The 26101-nt window shown below is 42.6% G+C and overlaps 1 protein-coding gene across 3 annotated transcripts in view; it reads right to left on the reverse strand.

The window, feature by feature from the left end:
- igdcc4 (immunoglobulin superfamily, DCC subclass, member 4) overlaps positions 1-26101 on the reverse strand; it is a 50515-nt gene continuing 24414 nt past the window's right edge. Inside the window, exons 4-19 of one of the 3 annotated variants that reach the window (XM_017459310.3) lie at positions 24438-24571; positions 19799-19930; positions 15817-15969; positions 13657-14067; positions 13115-13279; positions 12759-12923; positions 11849-12064; positions 11636-11737; positions 11092-11275; positions 9453-9580; positions 7946-8116; positions 7510-7644; positions 6822-6924; positions 5761-5983; positions 5112-5231; positions 1-3236 (exon numbers count right to left, since the gene is read on the reverse strand). In XM_017459310.3, coding sequence (XP_017314799.1) covers positions 2748-3236; positions 5112-5231; positions 5761-5983; positions 6822-6924; positions 7510-7644; positions 7946-8116; positions 9453-9580; positions 11092-11275; positions 11636-11737; positions 11849-12064; positions 12759-12923; positions 13115-13279; positions 13657-14067; positions 15817-15969; positions 19799-19930; positions 24438-24571 — 3031 coding nt within the window. In that variant the 3' untranslated portion in view covers positions 1-2747. Of the gene's footprint in view, positions 3237-5111; positions 5232-5760; positions 5984-6821; positions 6925-7509; positions 7645-7945; positions 8117-9452; positions 9581-11091; positions 11276-11635; positions 11738-11848; positions 12065-12758; positions 12924-13114; positions 13283-13656; positions 14068-15816; positions 15970-19798; positions 19931-24437; positions 24572-26101 lie in introns of all 3 variants that reach the window. The other 2 variants (XM_053676635.1, XM_017459309.3) reach the window with 2 other exon arrangements.

The raw sequence follows: 26101 nt of genomic DNA on the forward strand, positions 1-26101 counted from the left end.
TCATTTTCAAATGCATATTTAAAAAAAAAATCCGTTTCTGCTCTTAGCAGCAATACAAAAAGAGAGAGAGAGAGAGAGAGAGAGAGAGAGAGAGAGAGAGAGAGATGTTTGGTTCTGAGGAAGAACAAGTGAAAGAACAAGACCCCAAAAAAAATCGAATTATGGATGAAGGAACACAGGAACTGAGTTTAGTTGAACAGACATGTTTGCTTTCTTCTTTTATCTTTTCACACTCCCTGTACAGTGAGAGAGAGAGTGAGTGAGTGAGTGTGTGTGTGTGTGTGTGTGTGTGTGTGTGTGTGTGTGTTCAGAGCTCCCTGAGAAAAGATGAGCGAGGCGAGGCATGGACGCGTCTCCCATCGTTCAGAAAGTCCTCTGTGCGCTAATCTCTTATGGATAAGAAAAAGAAAAAGAGTTGTTATACTGAACAAAGTTGAACCGTGGTTGGGACAGGAAGCGGTGTCAGCGCCGTGTTAATGCGGCGGGGTATCAACAGAAGACGAAAGAGTGCTAAAAGTTACGAATCACAATCTTTATAAACCCATGTACACAAAATTGGCCTCAGAATTATAAATTATTCCTGAAAATTAAAATCACAAAAAAAAAAGAAAAAGAAAAAAAAGAAAGAAAAATATAGGATCCATTTTAAATGAGGTAGTGGCTGGGAGTAGTCGATGTATGAAGCACCCGCAAACACGCTTCAGGTCTCCCGTCGAACAAATCAAATGACTCTACATGTACACCAGACATGTCCTTCATCTTTTCTCAGCGGTTCCTCGTCGTTATATACATAAAACTCCTGAGAAACTCCAGCCGAGGAATGTCTTTTATCCGTCTGTCTGTTTGCACCCGGGTGAAAATGGCCACATTAGCCACACAGAACCGCTAACGCTTAACGATGTAGCGCTTAGCACAGAAGACTGGTTTTATTTACACGACACTTAGCTATTTAGCTTACATAGCAAGCTAGCTAACATGAAGTAAACTACTTTCTTGTGAAATTAAAACCCGCAACAAAGCTCGCTAGCCAGCTTAGCTGAGAATACGCTAACCACTATATTGTGCAATTAAACTGAGTGTTTAGTCTAGTTTGCCAGCAACTACTGTAGATAACGAACGATAGCAAATCTTACACACTGTGAATTAAAATCAACAGCAGAGTTCACTAGCTAAGATTTGGTCACCCCAGTAGGCTATTTTTCTAACAAGACAGCTAACATCAAATAAACTACTTTGTTGTGCTATTTAAACTAGGAGCAATGTAGTAGCACTAGCAAGCTAGCTAACATTAGGCTAACCATCCTAGTGTGAAAATAAATCCCAGTGGAAGGGTATTAGTACAACTAACTGTTATATTACATTTGCAAGAAAGCTAACTCAGATTAAGCTAACTAGTATATTGTGAACTTATAACTAGTAGTAAAGAAAAACAAAACAACCACAACGACAACGGATGTTTTAATACTGCTTTGCTAACAATGTATGAAGGTTTTTAGAATATTTTTTTCGCACATGCTAGCAACAGGTAACCTGTTATATTGCTAACACCAACCGGGTGCAAATACATATTCCTGTTTTCACCCAGGTGCAAATAGAAACTTCTGTATTTGTTTGTATTTGTGTGTGTGTGTGTGTGTGTGTGTGAGTATGAGAGAGAGAGAGAGAGAGAGAGAGAGAGAGAGACAGAGAGAGAGAGACAGACAGGAATGAAAGAAATTGATAGGTTAGACTTAAGCTGAAAGAAAGGTCGGTGAAGGTGTAGCTTCTGGTTTCTCCACCCAGGACCGTGTGTGTGTGTGTGTGTGTGTGTGTGTGTGTGTGTGTGTGTGTGTGTGTGTGTGTGTGTGTGTGTGTGTGTGTGTGTGTTAACCCTGAGAAATCTGTAGTGCGTGGCAGGGTTGTGGACTCTTGCTGTAAGTCTACGGCTGCTTTGTAAGTACTAATCTCTGATCGGTCTATTCAGTTCTTCCGACTACGGCCTAGTCCACACTAACGCAACTGTAAATAATAAAATAAATAAACAAACGGACATTTAAACGGAAAGCTTCGCAGAGTGACGTTTTCAAGCCGTTTACCAGAAGCGTCCCGTCTACAGCGAGACTCGAAAACGACAGAAAACGGCACGCCGGTTCTCATCGTGTCTTTTCGCTCATTTCTCGAAAAGCCACGCTCAATAGTTTCGGCACCAATTCAATTCCATACGTTTTTGTTTGTTAACAACATGAACATACAAAAAACAAGAAAAGAAAAAAAAAACCCACTTTCTTGCACGCCACAGTTTCACAGAGTCCGGCCATCTTGGGACCGCGGTGATGACGCGACGACTACACGTCATCGTTTTCGGATTTATCCGCTTTGGAGAGCGGATTCGAAAACGGTGCTAAAAAGGCGTTTTCCGAATCTGTTTCTTGCTAGTGTGGACTAGACCCGTGTTCTGCTCTGATCTTCAGACACTGATATCTGATTCCATCTTCAGAGTTAAGAAAAGTCCAAATTTACAATATTCATATATACTATTTATAGCACATGTGCATGTATCCATGTGTGCTAAATGAATACATACAATACATGCACACAATAAAATAAAATAAACAAAGGGACCAAAAAAAAAAAAAAAAAAAAAAAGCATACCCATGGTTTCTAGGGCTAAAAAAATATTCTGTATGTACTGTACACACTTATAAAACAATATGTTGCAATAGTGGTATATTGGCATCATGGTTCGTTTCCTCCTCTTCTTTTAATGCTTAGGAGCACAGGTAGCTGTGCGCACCTGAGGTAGAGCGGACGAGGCCGGACCTGGCGAAGGCTGGAGGGGAAGCCGACAGTCCTATCTGAGATAGAGCCTTCGCTGAAGGGCGGAGTCTGTGATCTCCGTTCTCTAGAGCGGGTTGGAGGTGCTCAGGGGATACCCCTTCTTCAGTAGCGCCTCCCAGAGTCAGCTGGGCCAGCCCGTTTTCCAGCGGCCCGTTGTGATTAGCCAGTGCATCCTGAAAGTGGTTGGGGATGCGGTGAGACGCAGGATGGATTTCAGTGTCAGTGATTGAGGATAATGATGGCGGTGGAGCGTCCTCTCTGCACGGGAAGTGTGACACAGGAGACCCCAGAGAGAGATTAGTGTCACTCCGTAGCTCCTGCACCTCCTCCTCTACTGGATCAGACAGCTCCGAGTGTACGATCACGTCAGCCTCCACCCGGTTCGAGCCGAGAGAATGCGGATGCTCGTCATGACTGTTCTGAAACACACAGACACGCACGCATATCGTCGCCGTCATCATCATCATCATCATGATCCTCATACATATCGTTACCTTTCCTTCTTACTTGTGCAAACCTCAAGCCAATCGACACACGAATCTGGAATGATTCCAAACTGACACCCCGCATTAACCGATACTCCCGAAAGCCAACGATCTCCTGTCTCGTCTCGATTTGAAAGACAGCGTCCTCGATTTCTATCAGAACCACATCACAGCGCAGCGTAACGCGCTCCGAGGAAAGCGCTATCCGCCCTCTTTCGCATACATGACCTCACAGACATTTATTCGTTTAGAGGACGGCTTTTATCCAAAGCGACTTACGAATGAGGAAATGCAAGTAGAGCGACATATCAAGCGGAGAACAATACAAGTGGTGCTACCGTACAAGATCTTTAATGGAGTTCTAGAACGCGTAGTGCGCAGAGTCGAGGTGGAAGAGCCAGAGTACGGTTTTTTGGTTTTTTTTAAAGGATAATGCGAGGTTAGCGTTTTAGGGGTTGGTTAGGTGTTCACGGAAGAGGCGGGTCTTTAGCTGTTTTTTGAAGATGGTGGCAGATTCTGGCGTCCGGATTGAGGTTGGAAGTTCATTCCACCACTGAGGAACGGTTCGTGTGAAGGTTGCGGAAAGAGTGACGATGAGTAGGAACTACCAGGTTTCGGCCGTTAACCGAACGCAGGTTGCGTGAGGGAACGTAAACTTCGAGGAGGGTGTTGAGGTAGTGTTCAGGCGTGCCGTTCCAGACAAGGTCTTGTACGTGAGCATCGAGGCCTTGAATTCGATTCGGGCGGGTACAGGAAGCCAGTGGAGGGAGAGGAAGAGGAGTGTGACGTGGGTCCTTGCGTTCTGAATCATCTGAAGGGGTTTGATGGAGCTGCTGGGAGGCCTGAGAGTAGTGCTTTGCAGTAGTCATGTTTTGATATGACAAGAGCCTGGACTAGTAGCTGCGTAGCCTGTTCGGTGAGATAGGGTCTGATTTTCTTGACGTCGTACAGAACCGACAGGACCGACGCCCAGGATTGTGTCGTGTTGCTGTGATTCCAACTTTCCTCCACCTGGCCTCATGATACTAGGATTAATTCTGCCTAACACTGTCTCTACTACTGTTTCTTTGGGGTTTCTTTCTCTCTCTCTCACCAATTACAGCACAACATACGACACACCACAATTTATCACACGGTCTGTTAGCAAAGTTTATCCGGGTATAATTATAAAAGACGAATACGCGCGGCCGTCTAGAACGAGACGGGTCCAAGACGTCTATCCATCGTTCTAACAGTCGAGACCTGAGAAGTTGATGGCCTCGAGACGCATTTTGAGAAAAGATGACCTCATCACAGTTTTAATTCCCCCACTTTCCTGTTGTGCGGGTACGCGGTGTAACGACGGGACTCGAGAGCGAGATGAAGACGTAAATGTCAACTGGAGAATAAATCAGGAGTTATAATAGGTGTAATGAAAAGCTAAATCAAGGTTTAATTTGATTTCTCTCCTTCCTGCTGGGCGCATCCTGGTCCTGTTTAGTCAGAGACGGAGAGACAATGTGTGTGTGTGTGTGTGTGTGTGTGGAACGTGTGTAATTGGTAGGATACGAGCTACAGCACTTCATTCAAACCCCATCCTCCTGTCATACACTGCTTGTTTATATTTAACTGTCACTGTTCATTTAATGTTAATTACGTTCTCACAGGAAGCATGCTCTATCAACATGTCTCCTCTTTCACACACACACACACACACACACACACACACTATCTTGCTATAAGATTACAAATACCATAGAATATCCACGTATGTCCATATATTTTGTTACGCTGTATAAACGCTGTAAGTTGGCACACACTCTCTTTCACCTTGCTCTCCTTAGTGTCCCGAAATCCGTTAATGAGACATGGCGAGTTTTCTGTAGTCGTCTCTCTGTAGGTGCTGATCCGACTGGCCCACTCCCGGCTCACTGAACCGTTCCAGCTCGGCTAGGTGACACAGAAAAGGGGGGGAAAAAATTCCGTACTATGTAATAAAAGAGAGCTGAACCGGCAATTATATTTGCATAATGATCTGATTTCAACTTTCATTTACTAATGATATAAATGCGCTCCAAATCAGAACATCCATCCGTCCGTCCTTCCATTTTCTATACCGCTTATCCTACAGGGTCACGGAGAACCTGGAGCCTGTACCAGGGAGCATCGGGCGTGAGGCTTTAGCATCTCCAAAAAAATAAATAAATAAATAAATCAATAAATAAATTCACTTCCTGCAGTCGAATCACGTTCTCGCTGGAGTTCACTTGGATGCAGAGCATGACCACCTCAGGGTTCCGTTCAAACACACTAAACGCCTCACGTATGAAAGCGCCCTCACAGCAGACAAACTTAAATTCAGCACCCTACATTCCGTAATCCAAGTCAGTTAACGTTTATTTTCTTCAAGCTCTGTACTGATTTTATAACACCTGTATAAGGTTTTAAACAGGAGCACGAACTCACACGCAGACCTCACCTTCAGATCTGCTGGTGCATCATAAGCTCCACCGACACTACCCATGAGGCTTTGCTGCTCATTAGGGTCAGTTAGGGGCGGAACCGGGTCCTGGGCTCCGGGGGGCATTAGGGTCTCCAGTTCATGGCAGTCTGTGCAGTTAGGTACGACGGCGGGTACAGGATGGGCGCTTCTGCGGTACTGGGGGTTCAACAGACTGGGTTCCAGCCCCCCAGGGGTGTCGCTGCGAGATACAAAGAGAGAGACGTTGTGTGAGAGACGGAGCTTCAATTTACAAAAAAAAAAAAAAAAAGTCATCAGAGGGGCAACACGGAGAGCAAAGCCCGTCTGCATTGTTTTAAAAATCCTGTTTTTCTCACGTCCGCATTTTCTCCTAGATTTGTTTGACTTTTTGGATTCGCTTTAAGAGCAGGTGAGGCAGGAAACAGAAGCAGAAGCCAAGTGAAAGGCAAACAGATATCCAAAATTAGCACCGTATCCGCGTTCTATCGCACTCCCGAGAGGTGGGATGTCATCCAAAGCCGTCACGCTTAACGACGCTCCTTCCCGTTCGGCGGCGGAACGGCCGTAATCGACCCCCAACCAAGAGACTAATAAGTGCTCATGGTAACAAAGCTACCGAGGACCTGTTTGGGTAACAAGCCTTGCCGCCGAGCCGTTCTCATGGGCGTCTATGCAAAGTTATGCGAAATCAATTATATTTAAAAAGGTCAGATTCATGCCTATGCAAATGTGTCGTCTCATACATATTCAAAACTGTGGTGGTTTTACATTTTACAATTAAGTGTTTCTGCACCAGAGCTCATAAAACTGTCGCTTTATATTCGGATATTCGTCGCAGATTCACACCTGCTGTAACGCCACGACTCGGTTAAAGACACTGCGACACCCAAAGCGTCGTCTCCTGACACGGCGTCTCTGATCAGTCGGTGGAAATGATCTCAAATGATTTGGATAGCGTGTCATGTCTACGCTGCACTCTTGACCCATAACTACTTCCACCCAGATCTGACCGTGACGTACAGAGAGAGCGATTTACAGACGAACGAGTCGATAAGTACCGGCTTTTTCCGTTGCGGAAGCTGACACACATGCAGACGAGGATGCAGAGGAGACCAAGACACACACCGACGATGATCCCAGTGACAGCATGAATGTCCAACTCTGCAGGAGAGAGAGAAAGGACAAGCCGGAGCGTTTACGGTTTCCACGGGCAACGTGTAGCGCATGTGCTTTTAATATTGACAATCACGGAGAATTCCTAGCCAATTCCAGTCTAATATCAAAGTCCAATTCTCGATTTCCTCATTTATAGAAAATGAAGGAAATACCGGAATGTATTTGTTTATAACCTTCACACCATTTGTTACTTTTCTAAAAACTGTTTGAACTGCGTATGTCTGATTCGAATGCTGACACGCACGCTTTATACTGTCGATTGCTGAGCCGTGATAAAACGTACACCTGAGATTGATTTAAATAGTAAGGACCGTTTGTTTCTCATACGTTATCTTCAAAACCAATTTAATACGAAGAATAATTGCTATTGAACTCAGAGTTTTGGTCTGTAAGCGGTTTGAGTACTAATAAATGTCTCTAGTACACATTCACTCACGAAGCTTTCGAGTTTTATTTAATATATAACAATATATTAATATACATGCAGGTCTGAGTGCAATGCCGTGTGTGTGTGTGTGTGTGTTTGTGTGTGTGTGTGTGTGTGTACATGCTCATACAGTTGAAACTCACCGTATTTCTTCGGGGGTGTGTGTACATCCTTGACGGGAGAGAACGGGCCCACTCCGACCTCCGTGCACGCCCCCATCTTAAAGTAGTACCGTGTCCCGCTCATGAGACCCAGAACCTCTGTGCTAGTGACAGAACCTGTATATAAAAACAATGAAGAAAACAGAGGCATAAAAAAAGAGAGAAAAAAAAATCTCTTTTTTTTTTTTGGTGTTAAAAATGTTCAGTCAGTGAAGCCAGTGTTGCCAGGTGTGCAGTTTTCACACCAAACCTTGCATACATTAGATGAATGATATATTAAAACATGCACTTGCAGCTAATCGAGGTGGTCTCACCTCACCTCGTACGTGGTCCTGGCATTATTTCAGTGCAAACCCCTTTTGACTGCTTTTTTGAGAGACCTGGCAACCCTGGTTAAGTTTTGTAATGGTGTCCTCACCGTCATGGCTCAGGTTGGTCCACAGGTCATCCGGCTGACTGAGGTTGCCGCTGTAGAGCATTCGATAGCTTACGATAATGCCGTTAGGCTCCAGAGGGGGGCGCCAGCTCACCAACACGGAGAATGAGTCTATGGCGCTCAGCTGTAGGTCTGTAGGTGGAGATGAGGGTCCTGCAATAAACACAAATATGCACACACAAAGGCATAGGATATAAAGCAATAAGTGTTAGAAGAGAAATTAGAACAAAACAAGCCCCGCCCACTCAACAGAAGTTGCAACTTACCTCATGGCAAAAACATGTGCAGACTTGAAAACACCCACAACAACGTGCAAGCCAATTTACTACCGGGGTCTACAAAGGAACATGTCTTTCACACAAACAAAATAAGAGTTTTGTTTTGTATGAATTTGCAATTTGGGGTGTTTGTACATAAAAGGCAGAGGGCGGAGTCAATGCAAATCTATTACTTTATTACATGCAGACTAAAAGTCCCTTCAGGACTGATGATTATGTGTGAAGGGCAGGTATTACATTTTACTATATTAACGAATAAATATTGAAGTAAATAAAAGATTCCAAACAACACTCAAAATAACAAATAAAAATAAAAAGAGACATCCAAAATGAATTTAAAAAAAAACAAAACACTTCAAATAACACAACAAAATTTGTCGCCTCTAGAGGCCGCTCTTGTGCTGTATAATTGTGCCGCTCTTGTGCTCTTCTCGGCCGCGCCAGTCAATGGACGCAACTGGGAAAATCTACCGGTGTGGATTTTGGAAAAATATCTTTTTCATGACCTTGTAGGGTTTGTTTAAAATGTAACTGATTTATACGTTTATTAATTTCCGAACTTTATAGTTATACGAACATGTTTAGATCTTGAATCTGCCCCGTGGATAACATTCTGGCAAAATAAGTCATCTGTTTTAAAAGTTTAGCACCTACAGATGAACGGGCGCTTCAGGACGGATGACAAACCAGTTTGTCTGTAAATTGATACAAACAAAGGTCAGGTATTAAATTTGCAGAAGCTCTTTTCAGCTATTTGAAGACGTTTTAGAAACGTGAGAAAGTTGTGACACAAAATATCCAGAAAAATTCTGAATTGGTTTTCGCCAGTACTTAGTATCTTAATATTTTCATGCCATGCTCGCAGATTTTCATTCAGTTGAACAGAAATACACTCCAACCTACACTCCTGTTTACCGTTCATATTATGTTTTGAACAGTTTTCATTGCACTTTTAATTATATACTTGGCACACAATTATGGGTTTATTATGTTTCGGGTTTACTCTTCTGGGAGCCTCTTTAAGAGTTGAACTCAGCACAACAAGGGTTAGAACAATTAGCACATACACACACACAAACACACACACACACACACACACACACTTTGCAGTTTTTTTTAAACGCATGAATTCGGCTGGTGTGACTGACAGGCTGAGAGTCTCATGGCCAATTAAATCCCATTATGTCCCAGTGGGTGTGTTTAGTACTCACTGTCAGCGAGTGTGGACTCTTCCACCGTGCTGCTGAAGGGCCCGCCGGTGCTGATGCCGTTGGACTGGATGGCCAGCTCATAACGGGTGAAGGGTTTAAGTGCACCTAACAGGATCTCCTGAGACGTGCTGGAAAAGCAGAAATCAGTGAGTGTACAGTCATTTATCTCCAGCCTGGAAAACACACAAATGATCATTTGAAAATTCTCACTGAAACAAATTTGCAGTCACATTTCGTCTTACAAAAGACTATTCACGCTAGAATAAAAAAAAAGCATCTTGTTAATGTGAGACTATATTTCATTTCATGATTTGAAAACATCTCGTTATTACGAGAAAGCGCCTCGTTATTACGAGAAAGCGTCTCGCTATTACGAGAAAGCGTCTCGCTATTACGAGAAAGCGTCTCGTTATTACGAGAAAGCGTCTCGCTATTACGAGAAAGCGTGTCGTTATTACGAGAAAGCGTCTCGTTATTACGAGAAAGCGTCTCGCTATTACGAGAAAGCGCCTCGCTATTACGAGAAAAACGCCTCGTTATTACGAGAAACCGCCTCGTTATTACGAGAAAGCGTCTCATTATTACGAGAAAAACGCCTCGTTATTACGAGAAAAGCGCCTCACTATTACGAGAAAGCGTCTCGTTATTACGAGAAAGCGTCTCGTTATTACGAGAAAAACGCCTCGTTATTACGAGAAAAGCGCCTCGTTATTACGAGAAAGCGTCTGGTTATTACGAGAAAAACGCCTCGCTATTACGAGAAAGCGTCTCGTTATTACGAGAAAAACGCCTCGTTATTACGAGAAAAACGCCTCGCTATTATGAGAAAGCGTCTCGTTATTACGAGAAAAACGCCTCGTTATTACGAGAAAAACGCCTCGTTATTACGAGAAAGCGCCTCGTTATTACGAGAAAAGCGCCTCGTTATTACGAGAAAAACGCCTCGTTATTACGAGAAAAACGCCTCGTTATTACGAGAAAAGCGCCTCGCTATTACGAGAAAGCGTCTCGTTATTACGAGAAAGCGCCTCGTTATTACGAGAAAAGCGCCTCGTTATTACGAGAAAAGCACCTCATTATTACGAGAAAGCATCTTGTTATTACGAGAAAAGCGTCTCGTTATTAGAAAACATCTCGTTATTATGAGAAAATACCAAGGTAACTGAAAAAACCAGGTGCTTTTTAAAAATTATGATATATTTTATCTTGTAATAACACACTATTTTCTCATTATAGGTTTTTTTTCTCAAAATAGCAGAATATTTTCTTGTAATGACGAGGTGCTGATGGGGATTTATCTATTGATTGATGGATTGATTGATTCTGTTGGAGGATTGTATGGGGACCGAGGTAGGCATGTCAATCACACACTGTGGGTGGGACTTCGTGAGGGACTTTTGGATGAAGATGTGTGATTCAGGAATACGTACCTCACTGTTCGCGTGACATAAAATAAAATACAGTCATTCTTACGTAGAACTGAGATTTCTTTTGTAATCACTGAAGTTAAGCTGAAGTTTAACTCTAGTGATAGTAGTCCATTAGCAGCTATTTTGTGGCATCTCAAATCTCAAATATATATATATGTGTGTGTGTGTGTGTGTGTGTGTGTGTGTGTAAAATGTACTGTATATCCCACCTGGTGTAGTAGGAGACGAGTGAGGCGTTGCGGTTGCCAGCGGGGCTGCAGCGTATCGTGTAGTTAATGATGCGTACGTTACTGAACGGCGGTTTCTCCCACCGCAGCCAGATGGACGTGGAGCTGTTAGCCTGAGCTTTAACGATGCTGGGGGGCAGTGGGGGAGGGTGGTCCAGGGGTCGAACTGCAAAAAAAAACAAACAATACTAACACAATAACTACATGTCTTTAATCCTAATCTTAATCACAATCCTAACCTGACCATTAACAGTAATATCAACTAAATATGCCATATATTAGAGATGTAGCGCGATGCCACTATCCGTCTCTGTATCTGTATTAGTATTTGAGCTGGATGTGGATATGGTCTAGGCGGCAAGGAGTCGTTAAAAATATGGTTCAGACCCAAAATCCACCTCCGAGTGACACTTCCGGCTACATGCAAGTCTTGCCATAGTAACCAAGTTTAATGTTTAAAACTATATCGCTAATTCAAATTCATTTTAAATAAAATATATGCGCACTAATACGCGCACACACACACCTCGATCAGTGAATTTCTCGGTCCGGCCCTTCCATATGGCAGGATAGCCTTCAGCCTGCTTATTACACGCCCACACTTTCACTTCATACAGGCGGTCAGGAGCTAAAAGGCACACACAGACAGACACACACACACACACACACACATACAATGTAATAAGTTCTGCAAAGACAAATGGCCTGTCATATGAAAGTAGGGTGAATTCCGTCTCACCGAGGCCCGTGATTTCGTAATGCTTTACTCGCTTGCGTAGCCTGATGTGTGAAGCGTCAGCCGGAGGACTCTCCTGATTGGCCGCCTCGTCGCCATCCGCTTCCCGATAGGCCAGTTTATAGCTGGTGATCTGCGTGTGATTGGGCGGCGGCTGCCATGTGACGTGGAGGGAATGCATCTTAGCTGTCACTCTGAGCTCAGTGGGAGGAAAGAGCACTAGAAGACAGACAGAGTGCGAGCGCATACATAATTATAATAATAATAATAATAATAATAATGGTCCAGATCATAAACTTAAACCATGTATATTGACATTGCTCCTACATTTGAAAAAAACATTTTCATGAGCTTCTTTTTTCCTATTGCATTTGTGTCAACAGTGCACAAACAGACCCCGACAAGTAACGTTCTTCTACTGTAAACGTGGGGAAACCCTCTAACTCAAAAAATCCTTCCAAAATTATTGGCCCCCTTCATAAAAACAACAGAAACAAACAACGCGTGGAATGAGTGATATTTTGAGCTTAAACATATACGTTATAACATTGTATTGCTTTATTTTAACTCGATATTTTAAATAAAAAAAATGTCTTTTTTAAGTAGGGTTAAAACTGGGTTAAGACGTTTTGCTTGCCTCCATGCTGATGGAAGACAAAAGGATTTGACATGTGCGCAACTTCACATTTATACCCCAAGGGAAGAGGAAATGGCAAATGTGGCGTTTCTGAACCTTTTTTTTTTTTTTACGATGATGTCAATTCGTTTGCGTTATTTTAAATGTTATTAGGAGGTGTAAATACTTTTACTAGATTTTTGAGAGAAAAAACAACAGTGGGGTTTTAATGAGATTGATTTTTAGTTTTTGAGGTAAATCATGTGTGCGTGTGTGCGTGTGTGTGTGTGTGCTCACCCTGAGTAAGGTTGGATGTTTGGGGAAAGGTCCACTCTGGAGGCTCACCAAAACCTACACCTGCACGTGCAGCCATCTGTAACTGGTGTGTACGATTGGGCTTCAGATCTCTCAGGGCCACCTGGGTCTCGTTACCATCCAGCTCCACTGAGAACACCTCTTCTGCTGCCACACACATCAGAAACCCTCCTTATTATGACATATTATAAGATATGATTCATACAACTACGAATAAAAAAAATGTATAGTGAGGTTAGTGTCACTGCGATTAACAGGGCAGATATGACACTATGCCCCTCCCACCCACAAATCACATCACATACAATCGCGAAATATCTGGTCCCTCTGCGACTCACCGTCCTCCACCGTCTCCACAGTGATGGACTGAGATGGACGGCTGGCCCCCATGGGCGAATAAGCCACCATGTAGAAGGTGTAGGCCGTGTGAGGTTGCAGCTCCTTCACGTGGAACTCCGTCGTGTCGTTGTTCACTGCAAACTGATACTCCATGTTATCGAACCCTGCTGGAAAACAGAGGAGTTTTTATATCAGCAACGTAACCTGTAAAATGTCCGTATGCGTTATTTTAATATTAAGGTGAATGAGACGATACCGAACTGATGCCAAATCTTTCTGACAGCTTCCATTTTATATCTTCTGACGCTTTCTCACTGAAGGTCCGGTTCGCAGTTGAAGCTAATAGTAAGTACAGCGTAATGGTAGTCATGTAGACTTACTAATCTTATTCGTTGTTGAACAGACCTCGGAAATCTTTCCTCAGTTGCTTGTGACGTTTGTTTGTTTGTCCGTCCGTCCCGTTTGTTTATTTTATTTTGTACCCTTAAATTTGTATAAAAATGCTGCATAACACAGCACCCTCACTGGGACCGTGTCCTACCTGTGGCGCGCTGGTAGTGGATGGAGAATCCGATGACCTGCTCGCGGTTGTGCTCTGGAGGATCCCAGGTGAGCAGGACGGAGGTGCTGGAGTGAGGCGTGGCCTGGAGGTGAAGTGGAGGACTGGGAAGCCCCGCCCTCACAATGACGGACAGTTTGGCGGTGGCGCAGGCGGTGCCCAGGACGTTGGAGGCGAGGCATTGGTAATATCCGGCGTCGTCCGGCCGCAGCTGGTTGATGAGGAGAACACCGGGGCTCTGAGTCTTCACCCGCGCGGTCCAGTGCAGACGCTCGCCGTCCTTCAGCCAGAGCAGAGACGCAGCCGGAGAACCCGAACTGTTACACACGAACCTCGCCGTGTTCCCCCGAGACAGCGAGACCGACTCAGGAGGTTTCACAATCACCGGAGGGGCTGAGGGAAAGAACATAAGGATAACCAGTTAAATACAGCAAAACAAAAGTGTAGAGACAAACACAAAAAGAAAAAAGAAAGAAAGAAAGAAAGAAAGAAAGAAAGAAAGAAAGAAAGAAAGAATAGAAAAAGTTTGATGGACGTATTAAAAAAAAGAAAACCAAAGATAAAAAAAACAAAGATGAATATAAGGAAACAATGGATGGATGAATGGATTGATGGATGGAAAAAAGATCAACATGAACACAGGACTAATGGAAAGTAAGTGGATGGTAAAATAAAAATGAAAAGACAGAAAAAGAAAGAAAGAAAGAAAGAAGGAAAGAAAGAAAAGAAATGGATGTTTGATGGATGTATTGAAAAAGGTTTAAAGCCACATAGTAAGAAAACCAAAGCAAAGATAAAAGAACAGAGATGAATACAAATACAACAAAATAGATGGATGGATGGATGGATGAATAGATGAATGGATGGATGTGTGGATGGATGGATGAATGTGTGGATGGATGGATGAATGTGTGGATGGATGGATGGATGAATGTGTGGATGGATGAATGTGTGGATGGATGGATGAATGTATGGATGGATGGATGTGTGGATGGATGAATGTGTGGATGGATGGATGAATGTATGGATGGATGGATGTGTGGATGGATGAATGTGTGGATGGATGAATGTGTGGATGGATGGATGGATGAATGTGTGGATGGATGAATGTGTGGATGGATGGATGAATGTATGGATGGATGGATGTGTGGATGGATGAATGTGTGGATGGATGGATGAATGTATGGATGGATGGATGTGTGGATGGATGAATGTGTGGATGGATGAATGTGTGGATGGATGGATGGATGAATGTGTGGATGGATGGATGAATGTGTGGATGGATGAATGTGTGGATGGATGGATGGATGAATGTGTGGATGGATGGATGAATGTGTGGATGGATGAATGTGTGGATGGATGAATGTGTGGATGGATGAATGTATGGATGGATGGATGGATGAATGAATGTGTGGATGGATGGATGGATGAATGTGTGGATGGATGAATGTGTGGATGGATGGATGAATGTGTGGATGGATGAATGTGTGGATGGATGGATGGATGAATGTGTGGATGGATGGATGAATGTGTGGATGGATGGATGGATGAATGTGTGGATGGATGAATGTGTGGATGGATGGATGAATGTATGGATGGACGGATGGATGGATGTGTAGATGGATGGATGGATGGATGGATGTGTAGATGGATGGATGTCTGGATGAATGTGTGGATGGCTGGATGGAGGTGTAGATGGATGGATGGATGCGTAGATGGATGGATCGATGGATAGAAAAAAGATCACCACGAACAAAGGAGTAAATGGAAAGGATGGCAGTGGAAAGAAATGATTCGAATCCAGCAAGAAAGAACAAAAATGAAAGAAAAGTTAAAAGAAGAAAAATGGGATGGAACAGAAAAATCAATGGATGGATGAAAAGAAACAAAGAAACAAAAATGAACAAAGAAGGAGAAATGTTAAGTGAAGAAAGCAAGAAAAGTCAGTTGTATAGAAAAAAAAAAACGATGGATATGTGAAAGGAAGAAAGAAATGTAGGAGAGAGAAATTTAGCGAGAGAGAGATGGAGAGAATGAAACGTAATGTAATTATATATACGGTATAATTATAATAAAAAACATGTATTATTATAGATATTATTGGGGTCAGTGATTCAGTTGGTTCTACAGAGTCGGTGTTACCCAGCACACGGATCTCAGCGGAGGCCGAGACGAACTCTCGCGTTTTAGGCTTGTTGGCGCGACACACATACGCTCCGGCATGGTGACTGAGTGTGTGAGGTATTATCAGGTTGGTGGCGAGGACCAGCACATCTGCAGCAATGGGTTTCCCATCTGTAACACATAGAGGAGCTTATTACAAGATGAATAGAGAAAGATTACAGCAACACACACACACACACTCACACACACTCACACACACTCACACACACACACACACACACACTTACACACTTACACACTCACACACACATACTCACATACTCACACACACATACACTCACACACACGCACTCACATACTCACACACACATACTCTCACACACACACACACACACTTACACACTCACACACACATACTCACATACTCACACACACACACATACTCACACACACACACAAACACACACACACACACACACACACACTTACACACACACACACACACACTCACACACACACACACACACTCACACACACATACTCACATACTCACACATACACACATACTCACACACACACACACACACACACACACTTACACACTCACACACACACACACATACTCACACACACTCACACATACACACACAAACACACACACACACACACACTTACACACACACACACACATACTCACACACACTCACACACACATACTCACACACACACACACACACACACTCACACACACACACACACACGCACTCACATATACTCACACACACTCACACATACACACACAAACACACTTACACACACACACACTCACACTCAAACACACACACACACACACACACACTCACACACAGACTCACAGTGGTATTAAAAGACTTTATATCATCTTAGTATTTGTTGACTAAAATAAGACCCCCCCCCCCCCCCCCCCAACGAGTTCAATCTCGCTGCTCCGCTGTTCAGTGGGACACTTCGTTGTCGGCGTATATAAACTTTACTGTCCAAATTTTCACCCTTCTTCTCTTTCGACTTTTCAGATGAAATTTTTGCCTACTTTAACTTGCTATAGATTGATTTTATATCGCGTTACCCTACCGAAAAAAAACTACAGAAACCATCATAGAAATTCTAATGGTTTCCACTACAAATACCATTACAAACCATCAGCTCTTAACCATTAAAACCATCACTAAATGGTTTCCATGATATAATATTAAGAGGTATTACGGACTTTGGTCCTTCATGGTATCCACTAGACATAACATGCCACCAATAGAAGGCAACAAATTACCAGTAGAGACCCACAGGAACCATTACAGTTTCCATTAAAACCAATTCCCATTATGACCATTAAAACGGTTACAAAATCGATGAGGATTTCTTTTAGGGGTTTTTTTTTTTTCAGCAGGGTAATGAACTCAACACTTTCTCTGTTCACTATGAGAGAAAGCAAGGGTAAGGGGCGGGGCTTACGAGTGGCGTCAGTCCATGTCACGGAGATCAAAACTCTTGCGGAAACCGTTCCAGAGTCACACGCTGCTCATCTCCAGTGTTACTGGGAGAAAAAGACCGCTCTTTAGACGGATTTTTGCCCGACGATGATGCAAAATGTGTAAAAATTTGTCAGGTCTGGTAATTTTGGATATTGTGGCGGTGTTATATCGTGTAGGGGCGATAATAACGTTATGACGCACGAGCCTAATTCAGCAGGCACCATTTTGCCTCGCTAATTATAAATTAAACAAATTTTATTTAACCACAACACATATTAAGTAGGGCTGTAGGATGATTTGTTGTTGCATCACTTAATTACTTTCCTTTTACTTTCTTACTAAAAGAAAACAAAATGAGTAGCCTAAATTATTGAAAGATTAGACGGGGAGAATCAGACCATCGCATCCTCAGAAATAAAAGCTAACAAACTGTACTCTTCCTTGCTGCTTTGTTTTCATGAATCTAGTGAATATAAAACTATTTATACATTTGTACACTCTGACAATAAACTAAACGCTAAAAAAAAAAAAAAAGTTAAATATACACATCGAAGGTGCAAAATATATTTCCCTTGATGGTACGACAGCGGCACCAATTAAAAGTACGGTATTGTTATTTGTAAGCGTGCGTAATAAAAGAAAGGGAATTAAAGGTGGGATTCTCTTTCCGGAGAGAATTTTCCTCCTATTATAGCGTCGTCTTGTGCACGGAAAACTGCCCGAGTCTGATGCGTACTATTAATCAGCAGGAGGCAGTAGAGAACAACAGAGACCACATGGTGCTGCTGTAATTAATTCTATAGGGACGGACTGACCAGCAGCATCTGCCATGTTTTCCAGCAGACAAAGGAAACTGCATATAAAAAAAAAGAAAGAAAGAAAGAAAAAAAAAAGACTAGACACGGTCGTGTTTGCCAGAACGCCTTCAGCTGCACAGCATTTATCATGCAAATGTCAGCGGGACAAAATCTCTGATCAGACGCACGAGAAGAATTTGATTGCGGCGCAGTGAGAACAATGGCTCGACGTCTGGAGGTCCGCTAGATTGTCAAGCGAGGGAAAAAAAAGAAGAAGAAAAAAAAAAACGAGCCCGCTCCTCGTGCTTTGGAGGATTTCTCATATACTGTATAACAGTGACGCTGTGATTGGTCCGGCTTCCTGAGCAGATACTGGCGCATAAAATGTGCAGAAATCTGTCGCATCATTTCAGTCACAAATCACTTTAAGGGTCGCGCTCAGATTCTGGAAAAGGCGCCTGTAGAGTGATCGAGAGATAGAATCGAATATAAGAATATACCACGTACGTATCGTGCACCGTTCAATCTGTACGCGTAAACGAAGACAGCGCTGGCGTCATATTGACGTAATATTTACATTTCTACCCATCATGCCACTGTAACGCTTTCATTTCCCCATGAGGGATTCATAAAAATGGATCTTAACTGAGCTTATATTATCTATAACATGAGGATGTTCTTCAAAAGTACACACACACACACACACACACACACACACTATATAATATAGCCTACCTCTCTATGGTCAAAAGATAGACGATAAAAATGACTGACAAAACATCAAGTAAAGATAAAAACGACTGGAAAACTTTTAAACGCAGGAATTTCGTGGCGTTCGATGTTTTGTGATCGTTACAGCAAAAAAAAAAAAAAAAAAAAACGCTTGATTCTGCTGCGGCGTTTTTTAAAATTTGTGTACGAACTTGCAAAGTTTTTTGCGTTGGTTTGTTACTTGAATTGCCGAAATCGCAACTGCACGAAATTGTTTGTTGATCAATGAGACCTTTCATCCGCACTCACGTTCCATGACGTCACGCGACGCGTCCCGGCCCGGACCTGCGCCGAATCCGTGGTGATTTCGAAAAGGAATGCGAGCTCCTCCGAATATTGCGGCGTTGTGTGTTCATTTCTGCGATCGCAAAATGGCTAAATCCTGGAGGGACTGTTTTATGCAGAGTTGAAAGAAAAACATAACTTAAAGATTATGATTTCTTAAGATCTTATCCAGTCATACACAACCTCTCATTGGATGTGTATCGAGATATTATAATAAAGTTCTATAATAGAGCTTCGAAGAAAGTAGCAGGGATTGTAAGATATAAATCGCTATCAATTTTGCACTAATAAGCACGCTGTTTAATTTGCGTTTAAGAAGTTAGCATGAGAAACTACTGCTGTTTTTCATCGGGAACGTAGAAAAGGCTAGACAGACCACGCCCACAAGTGATAACAGTAGCATGTGTTACACGCCCACAAGTGTATTGTGATCTACTGTTACACTGTTTGGTTAAATATAAGCTTTATATTTTATTAGCAAAACAAATGCTACCAACGTGTCTCCAGTCCAGTTCACCACACTGTTTTCCTTAAAAAAAGGGGGCGGAGTCTTGAATTTTTCATGCTGTGTAACTCAGTTCATGCTAGGCTTTAGTAAGAAGCACTAGCGTGTGTGTGTGTGTGTGTGTGAGATCTTACCTCGTCGACTCCAGGACACGAAAGGTTTGGGTTGGCCGTGAGCCATACACTCCAGCACCGCTGGCCGTCCCAAAACCACCGTCAAGTCTCGCGGAGGAGCTACAATCATCACCTCGCCCTCCTCTGAAGGACCTGATACACACACACACACACACACACACACACACACACACACACACAGCATGGGCTAGTGTTCTCTTTTTACAGGTGTGTGTGTATACACACAAGCTCACAAGACGGCAGTAGCGTGTGAGAGCTTGACAACCAGACAAAGCATTCAGCCAAAGGGAAAGTGACTCAGGGTCAAACAGGCATCCTGTCAACACACAGCTGTCTGAAACACTCTCCAAAGATGCGAGAGAGAAAGACCGCGCGAGCGAGCGAGCGAGCGACCGAGAGTCTGAGAAAGAGTAAAACAAAGAAAACATAAAGCGTGTAAGTGGGTCAGTCTGCTCGCTTTGAGTCTAGAGTCTAGCTGAATCTTCGACAAGGAAAAAAAAAAATCTATTCCTTTACTTCTAAATACCAGACACTCTCAAGGCACGGCTGTATGATTCCGTGAAACACTTCTGAAAATAAGCACTTCTGAAATGAACAGCCGCCATTATGGTAAAGTACCTCAATTTTCAAATACAGAGCTCCATAGAAAACTCGATGGATATACGACCGCGACGTTTTTATTTTTTATTTTTATAGAAACCAAGACCGAGCGGGAGAAATACGCGCACTGATGATCTGACATTCCAGACTTTAACATGCAGTGAAAAAAAGCATGCCGTGTGTAACATGAGATCATAACCAAGAGCCTTTAAAGGAAGGAAGAAAACACTCCGTGTCGTGATGTTACAGGAAAATGATCAACAACGGGGTGGTGTGATGAAGCCGAGTGAGTTACTCACACCGACCCAAAAGATGTCCTTTTACCTAACCCTCTATCGTGTTTTATTCCTCTTACGCCACAGCACTTTGCCCCGGAGCACGATTTTTATTCGTTAAAAACTTTTTTTCTTTTTACAATTTTTTTTTTTTTATCCGTTTATAGTTTCGTTTAACGGTGTGGAACGTTTGCAAAACAACATCTCTTACTTTATAGCAGCTATATATATATATATATATATATATATACACACAAAAATAAAAGTCGTTCCCTCACCAGCCTTGTCTTTCTATCTCTTAAACTGACCAAGACAAAATAAATAAATAAATACGTACATAGATAAAAACGCAGCTTCCCGTGTTAATGAGAAACTGCGACATAAACAACGTAAACGTTCAATAAAACGTCACCGTATCGAACCTGTTTTATAATCCGTTTATTATTAGTCCTAAATTACACGGCCGTCGGCTGTATGAACGAGCTGTTGCTATAGAAACGGTAACGAATTCGAACGAATGCATTAATATTAATGTAAACCTGTGATTTGCAGTTGCGCTACTGTCAGAGATGCTGTAACTCAACACCTTCTGACCAATCAGGTTACAGCATCCAACAGCGCTGTGGTACGACAAGCTGTGGTATGTGTGTGTGTGTGTGTGTGTGTGAGGCAAGTGATAATCATTTTTATTTAAACAGTGCCTGAGCCACTACACAGCCAGAGCCATTTTATTACCACACACAATGTGCTGTGATTTTATTAGAATTCAGAGACACACACACACACACACACACACATAAAGGCCCGGAATACGGAGATTAATTTGCGTGCGCAATCTGATAAACTGTGTGCGCAGTTAGCGAGCGTGTGTATCACATTACACATGGAAATCAGGCGAGGAAATGATATTTAAATGTGATTTAGTGTGTGTTTTGAGTGGAGGTGTGACAACATCCGAACCAACACGCCTGTAGATATAGTAGCTGTATTCTCGTGCAATATAAATGAATTGCTAACTATCTCCTGATTAAAAAAAAATAAAAATCCTTTTTTATATGCTTGACGTTATAAGGAGGAAGGGTAGGGGGACGAGTGCCATTTGATTTGATTAAACGTTTTTCCTCCCATTTTAGCTTGGTTAGTCGCCTAAAAGCTTACTGTACTTTTGCACTAAAATCGACTGGTATTTGTAGATATTCATGATCCCCTCCACCTTGATAAAAGCCCGAGTTCTGGCTGAAGAAAAGCAGCTCTAAAGCATGATGCTGCCACCACCGTGCTTCACCGTGGGTGTGATGTTCTTTTTATACCTTTAGGAACTGGTCTCATCAGACTATAACACATTTTGCCACACGGTTTGTGGTGATTCAGTTGAGCTTGGATGTTTTTCGTGAGAAAGTGCTTCCGTCTAGACGCCCTACCCCAAAGCCCAGACATGTGAAGAGTACGACAGATTGCTGTAGAGAGTAATCAGTACTCGTCAGATATTCCTGCAGCTCCTTTAATATTGTCGTTGGTCTCTTGGCAGCCTCCCGGGTACGTTTTTATCTTGACCTTTTGTACATTTTGGAGGGACGTCCTGTTCTGATTGCTTCACATTGAGCTTGGAAAATGTTCTGACACGATTTATCTTGGTCTAGTTATTTTTTAAAAATTTTTTTACTTTACATATACCATATGCCATGTTTACCAGGGGTGTGTAAACTTTTTATCCACTGTATGCTTGCTCACTATGAAGTCAAACTACAGGTATATAAATAAAACTTCCACTGTGTTCCACTGTTCCACGGAACACTGTGGATGAGGCAGGAATACACTCTAAATTAAACACCGGTCCATCTCTGGGCACCGTGCACACACACTCACACGTACACACTCATTCACACGTACAGGTAGTTTAGAGTCAACATTTGTTTTATCGGTGTGTTTATGGGAGGTGGGAGGAAACCGGAGGACATGGATGACACCTACACAGAAACGCAGAGAACATGAGAAGCTTAATTTGTAATTGTAATGGGGTTATAACATGTAATAATGTATATAAAAGTAAGAAGTGTGGTACATTTACAGGATAAAGGAACATGCTACTGTGTTCAGATACGTGAATGTGTGTGTTACTGTGGAACATTCAACCTCTTACCACTTAACACTTTGTTTGTGCTTTTGTTTTGCTTTCTATGCACAATGTCTGAGAGTGATAGGCGTGGGCAGCTGTGGATCAGGTGGTAGAGCGGGTCGTCCACTAACCGTAGGTTTGGCGGTTCGATTCCCGGCCCACGTGACTCCACACACCGAAGTGTCCTTGGGCAAGACACTGAACCCCGAGTTCCTCCTGATGGCAAGTTAACACCTTGCACGGCAGCTCTGCTACCATTGGTGTGTGTGTGAATGAGTGTGAAACACTCTTCCATTCATGGAACCAGGAATCAATTTTTCAGTGAGCACCACAGTAGAGGTACTCAAAATAAACCAAACGGGAAAAAGGCGTCACAAAACTTCTTTTTAAAGCAACCTGCCATCCAATACACTGTATCTGCATCCTATTTACTCTCTCGCTCTCTCTCTCTCTCTCTCTCTCTCTCTCTCTCACACACACACACACACACTCAAAACCCATTTATAACATGGCAAAGAAAAGTAAAGGCATGCGATGATTTTCTCTAAAGGCGACAGAAATAGAGAGCATGAGACAAAATTTCCGAGCTAGACTCAAGGACATACAGGTAATAATTACAGAATCCTTCACACTGTTATCTCTCCGTCTCTTTCACCGCGCTCTGCTTTTCTAATTCCAAAAAAAGTTCACAAAGACTTCCAAAAGAGAAAAAAAACACTGGCATAACAATTTTACATTTATTTCCCTCCTTGTATATTTCCTTATCATACACGTCATCGAGGATAGTAATTCTGACAGTCATGACACGAATTAAATAGGGGTGATGATTATTTCATTATAACTCGACTTCCCAAAGTGTTTTTCATCTTATACCACGGCGATTTTTTTCATGATTCCTTTAATAAAAGAATGACATCATTCGTTTTTCTTTTTTTTTTAAAATTCATTATAGGAATATTTAACGTTGAGGAACGTTCATTTACAGTATAATAGAAGCTACAAAAGTCACGTGTTTCTCTCTTTTAAAGTTATAATGCACCTCGTCATGTTCGCAAAACAAACTGAAGACTTTCTCTTCTCGGGTCAGAGAGTTCGAAAGATACAGCTTCACCTCTCGCTGACACGGGAGACTCCGTAAAAATGATCTTTTTTAAAAAAATTCGTTTTCTCACTGTATTCGTCACTATAGAAACGATGACGTACTAGAACGAGCGCATTGATATGAGCCTTTGCATGAACTGCCATCGCTAATGCATTAAAGATCATCTCAGCATATAACAGGCTCAGAGTGCTGGTGCTTACTGTGTTTATACACTCATATCACATTTATAATAATAATAATAATAATACGCTATGAGAGGGGCAATGACGCAATCCTGCTCATGTACAGACGCACTCGTTCACGTTGAGAGGTCTGAAAGCAGCGATTAGACCACTCGTATTCTTTTCCCTCTGAAAGCAGATCAGGTTGATGAGTGAAGCTTATTAGAGTCGCTTCAACAAGAAACCGCTTGAAAACAGGCTCTGTATGCATGAAGGACTCCGAAACAGGAGATGAGCTTGATAATAGTGGGGCTTTGTGCTAGTCATACTTAAGTGTGTGTGTGTGTGTGTGTGTGTGTGTGTGTGAGAGTGAGTTGGTACCTACCTGATGGAACAGTTAGTGAAGCGTCTTGGCTGTAGAGCTTGTGAGCGGAGTTAGATGCTACACAGCGGTACAGACCTCCATCGTCTGCTGTGACGTCCAAAATCTGCAGGATGCCGTTTGGAAGCGTTACAAACCTGTTACAGAGAAATGAGAGCGAGGGAGAAAAACAGAGCGTGTTTAAAATGTGTGTTTCTTAATATCAGGACTAGTCTTGATTGATGTAGTATATAATCCCATCCAAAATACAATATAAATAGTTCATTCATTCGTTCGTCCGTCTTCAGTAAGCGTTTCATCCTGCTCAGGGTCGTAATGGATCTGTAGGCTATCCCACCCTGGATGGGAGTCCAATCCATCGTTCTTCACACCTAGGGGCTCATTTAATGTAGTCATGTAGCATGTAGGAGGAAACCAGAGAACCCGGAGGAACCTCAAACAGACATGGGGAGATATTTGGAAGGTAGGAGGAAACCAGAGAACCCGGAGGAACCTCAAACAGACATGGGGAGATATTTGGAAGATGGGAGGTCTGGATCAAACCAGACTCTGAATTTGTATGGTGATAACACTAACTGCTAAACCACTGTGCCGCCCAACGTGGTTAATAAGTCTTCGTCAATTCTGTATAAGGGATCTCCCCAAAATTGGAAGCTGTTAAACTCTGAGCTCTCGGCAGCTGGATGTTCACGTGATGCTACAAGCTGCTGAATGTCAGTCACTGAGCTGGTTAAGGATTTTTTTTACGAGGAAGGTGGAATCCGGAGATGTTAACTGGAGGTTCTGAGTATCTCTGTGTGCTGCGTACATCCACGTGTCCTGCTGGTTCTTCCATCCAGTGAGCAGCTCCACAGTTCTCCAACTCCAGCTGGTAGAGTAGGTCTTCTGCTGTTGTTGCTTGTCCACCTCAAGGTTCAGTGTATTGTGCCGAGATGCTTTTCTGCTCACCACAGTTGTAAAGAGTTATTATTTGAGTTACTGTATCCTTCCTGGCAGCTGGAATCAACCTGGCAAGGTATTTCCACCCACAGAGCTGTCACTCACTCAATGTTTTTTTGTTTTTCGCACCATTCAGGGTAAATTCTCAATCATTTGTGTGTGAAAATCCCAGGAGAGCAGCGGTTTCTGAATCACTCAAACCAGCCCATCAGGTACCAACAACCACGCCACGGTTAAAGTCACAGAGATCAGACTTTTCCATCATTCAGATGTGTGATGTGAACATTAATCGAAGCTTGTGATCTGTATCTGCATGGGTTTATGCGTAGTGCTGCTGCTGCTGCCACATGATTGGCTGGTTAGATCACTGCATAAAAGTGCACAGATTTAAAGCTACCTATTAAAACTGACAGTGTAAGTGAGTGTATATAACTCATATATTATTTATATATACATTTATTGGAAAATGTATTTTTTGTAATATGTACCATAAACAATTTCTCTCGTTTCCTTTTCATTTTTCTATTCATGCATGATTTAAATGTGCTCTATGTTATAAGGGAGCTCAAGAAACTAGACGTACACCCACGGCAAGCTATTTTCTTCAGTCCTTCCCTCGTGTGTTCAAAATGTGTTTCTGTCTTCTAATATGTTGTAGGTGTGAGAACAGTTTGGCTCACTGTATGTAATAGCAAATAAACACACAGAACATCAACATGGAGGAATGT

The sequence above is a fragment of the Ictalurus punctatus genome, chromosome 27, assembly GCF_001660625.3.
Source record: "Ictalurus punctatus breed USDA103 chromosome 27, Coco_2.0, whole genome shotgun sequence".
Lineage (NCBI taxonomy): Eukaryota > Metazoa > Chordata > Actinopteri > Siluriformes > Ictaluridae > Ictalurus > Ictalurus punctatus.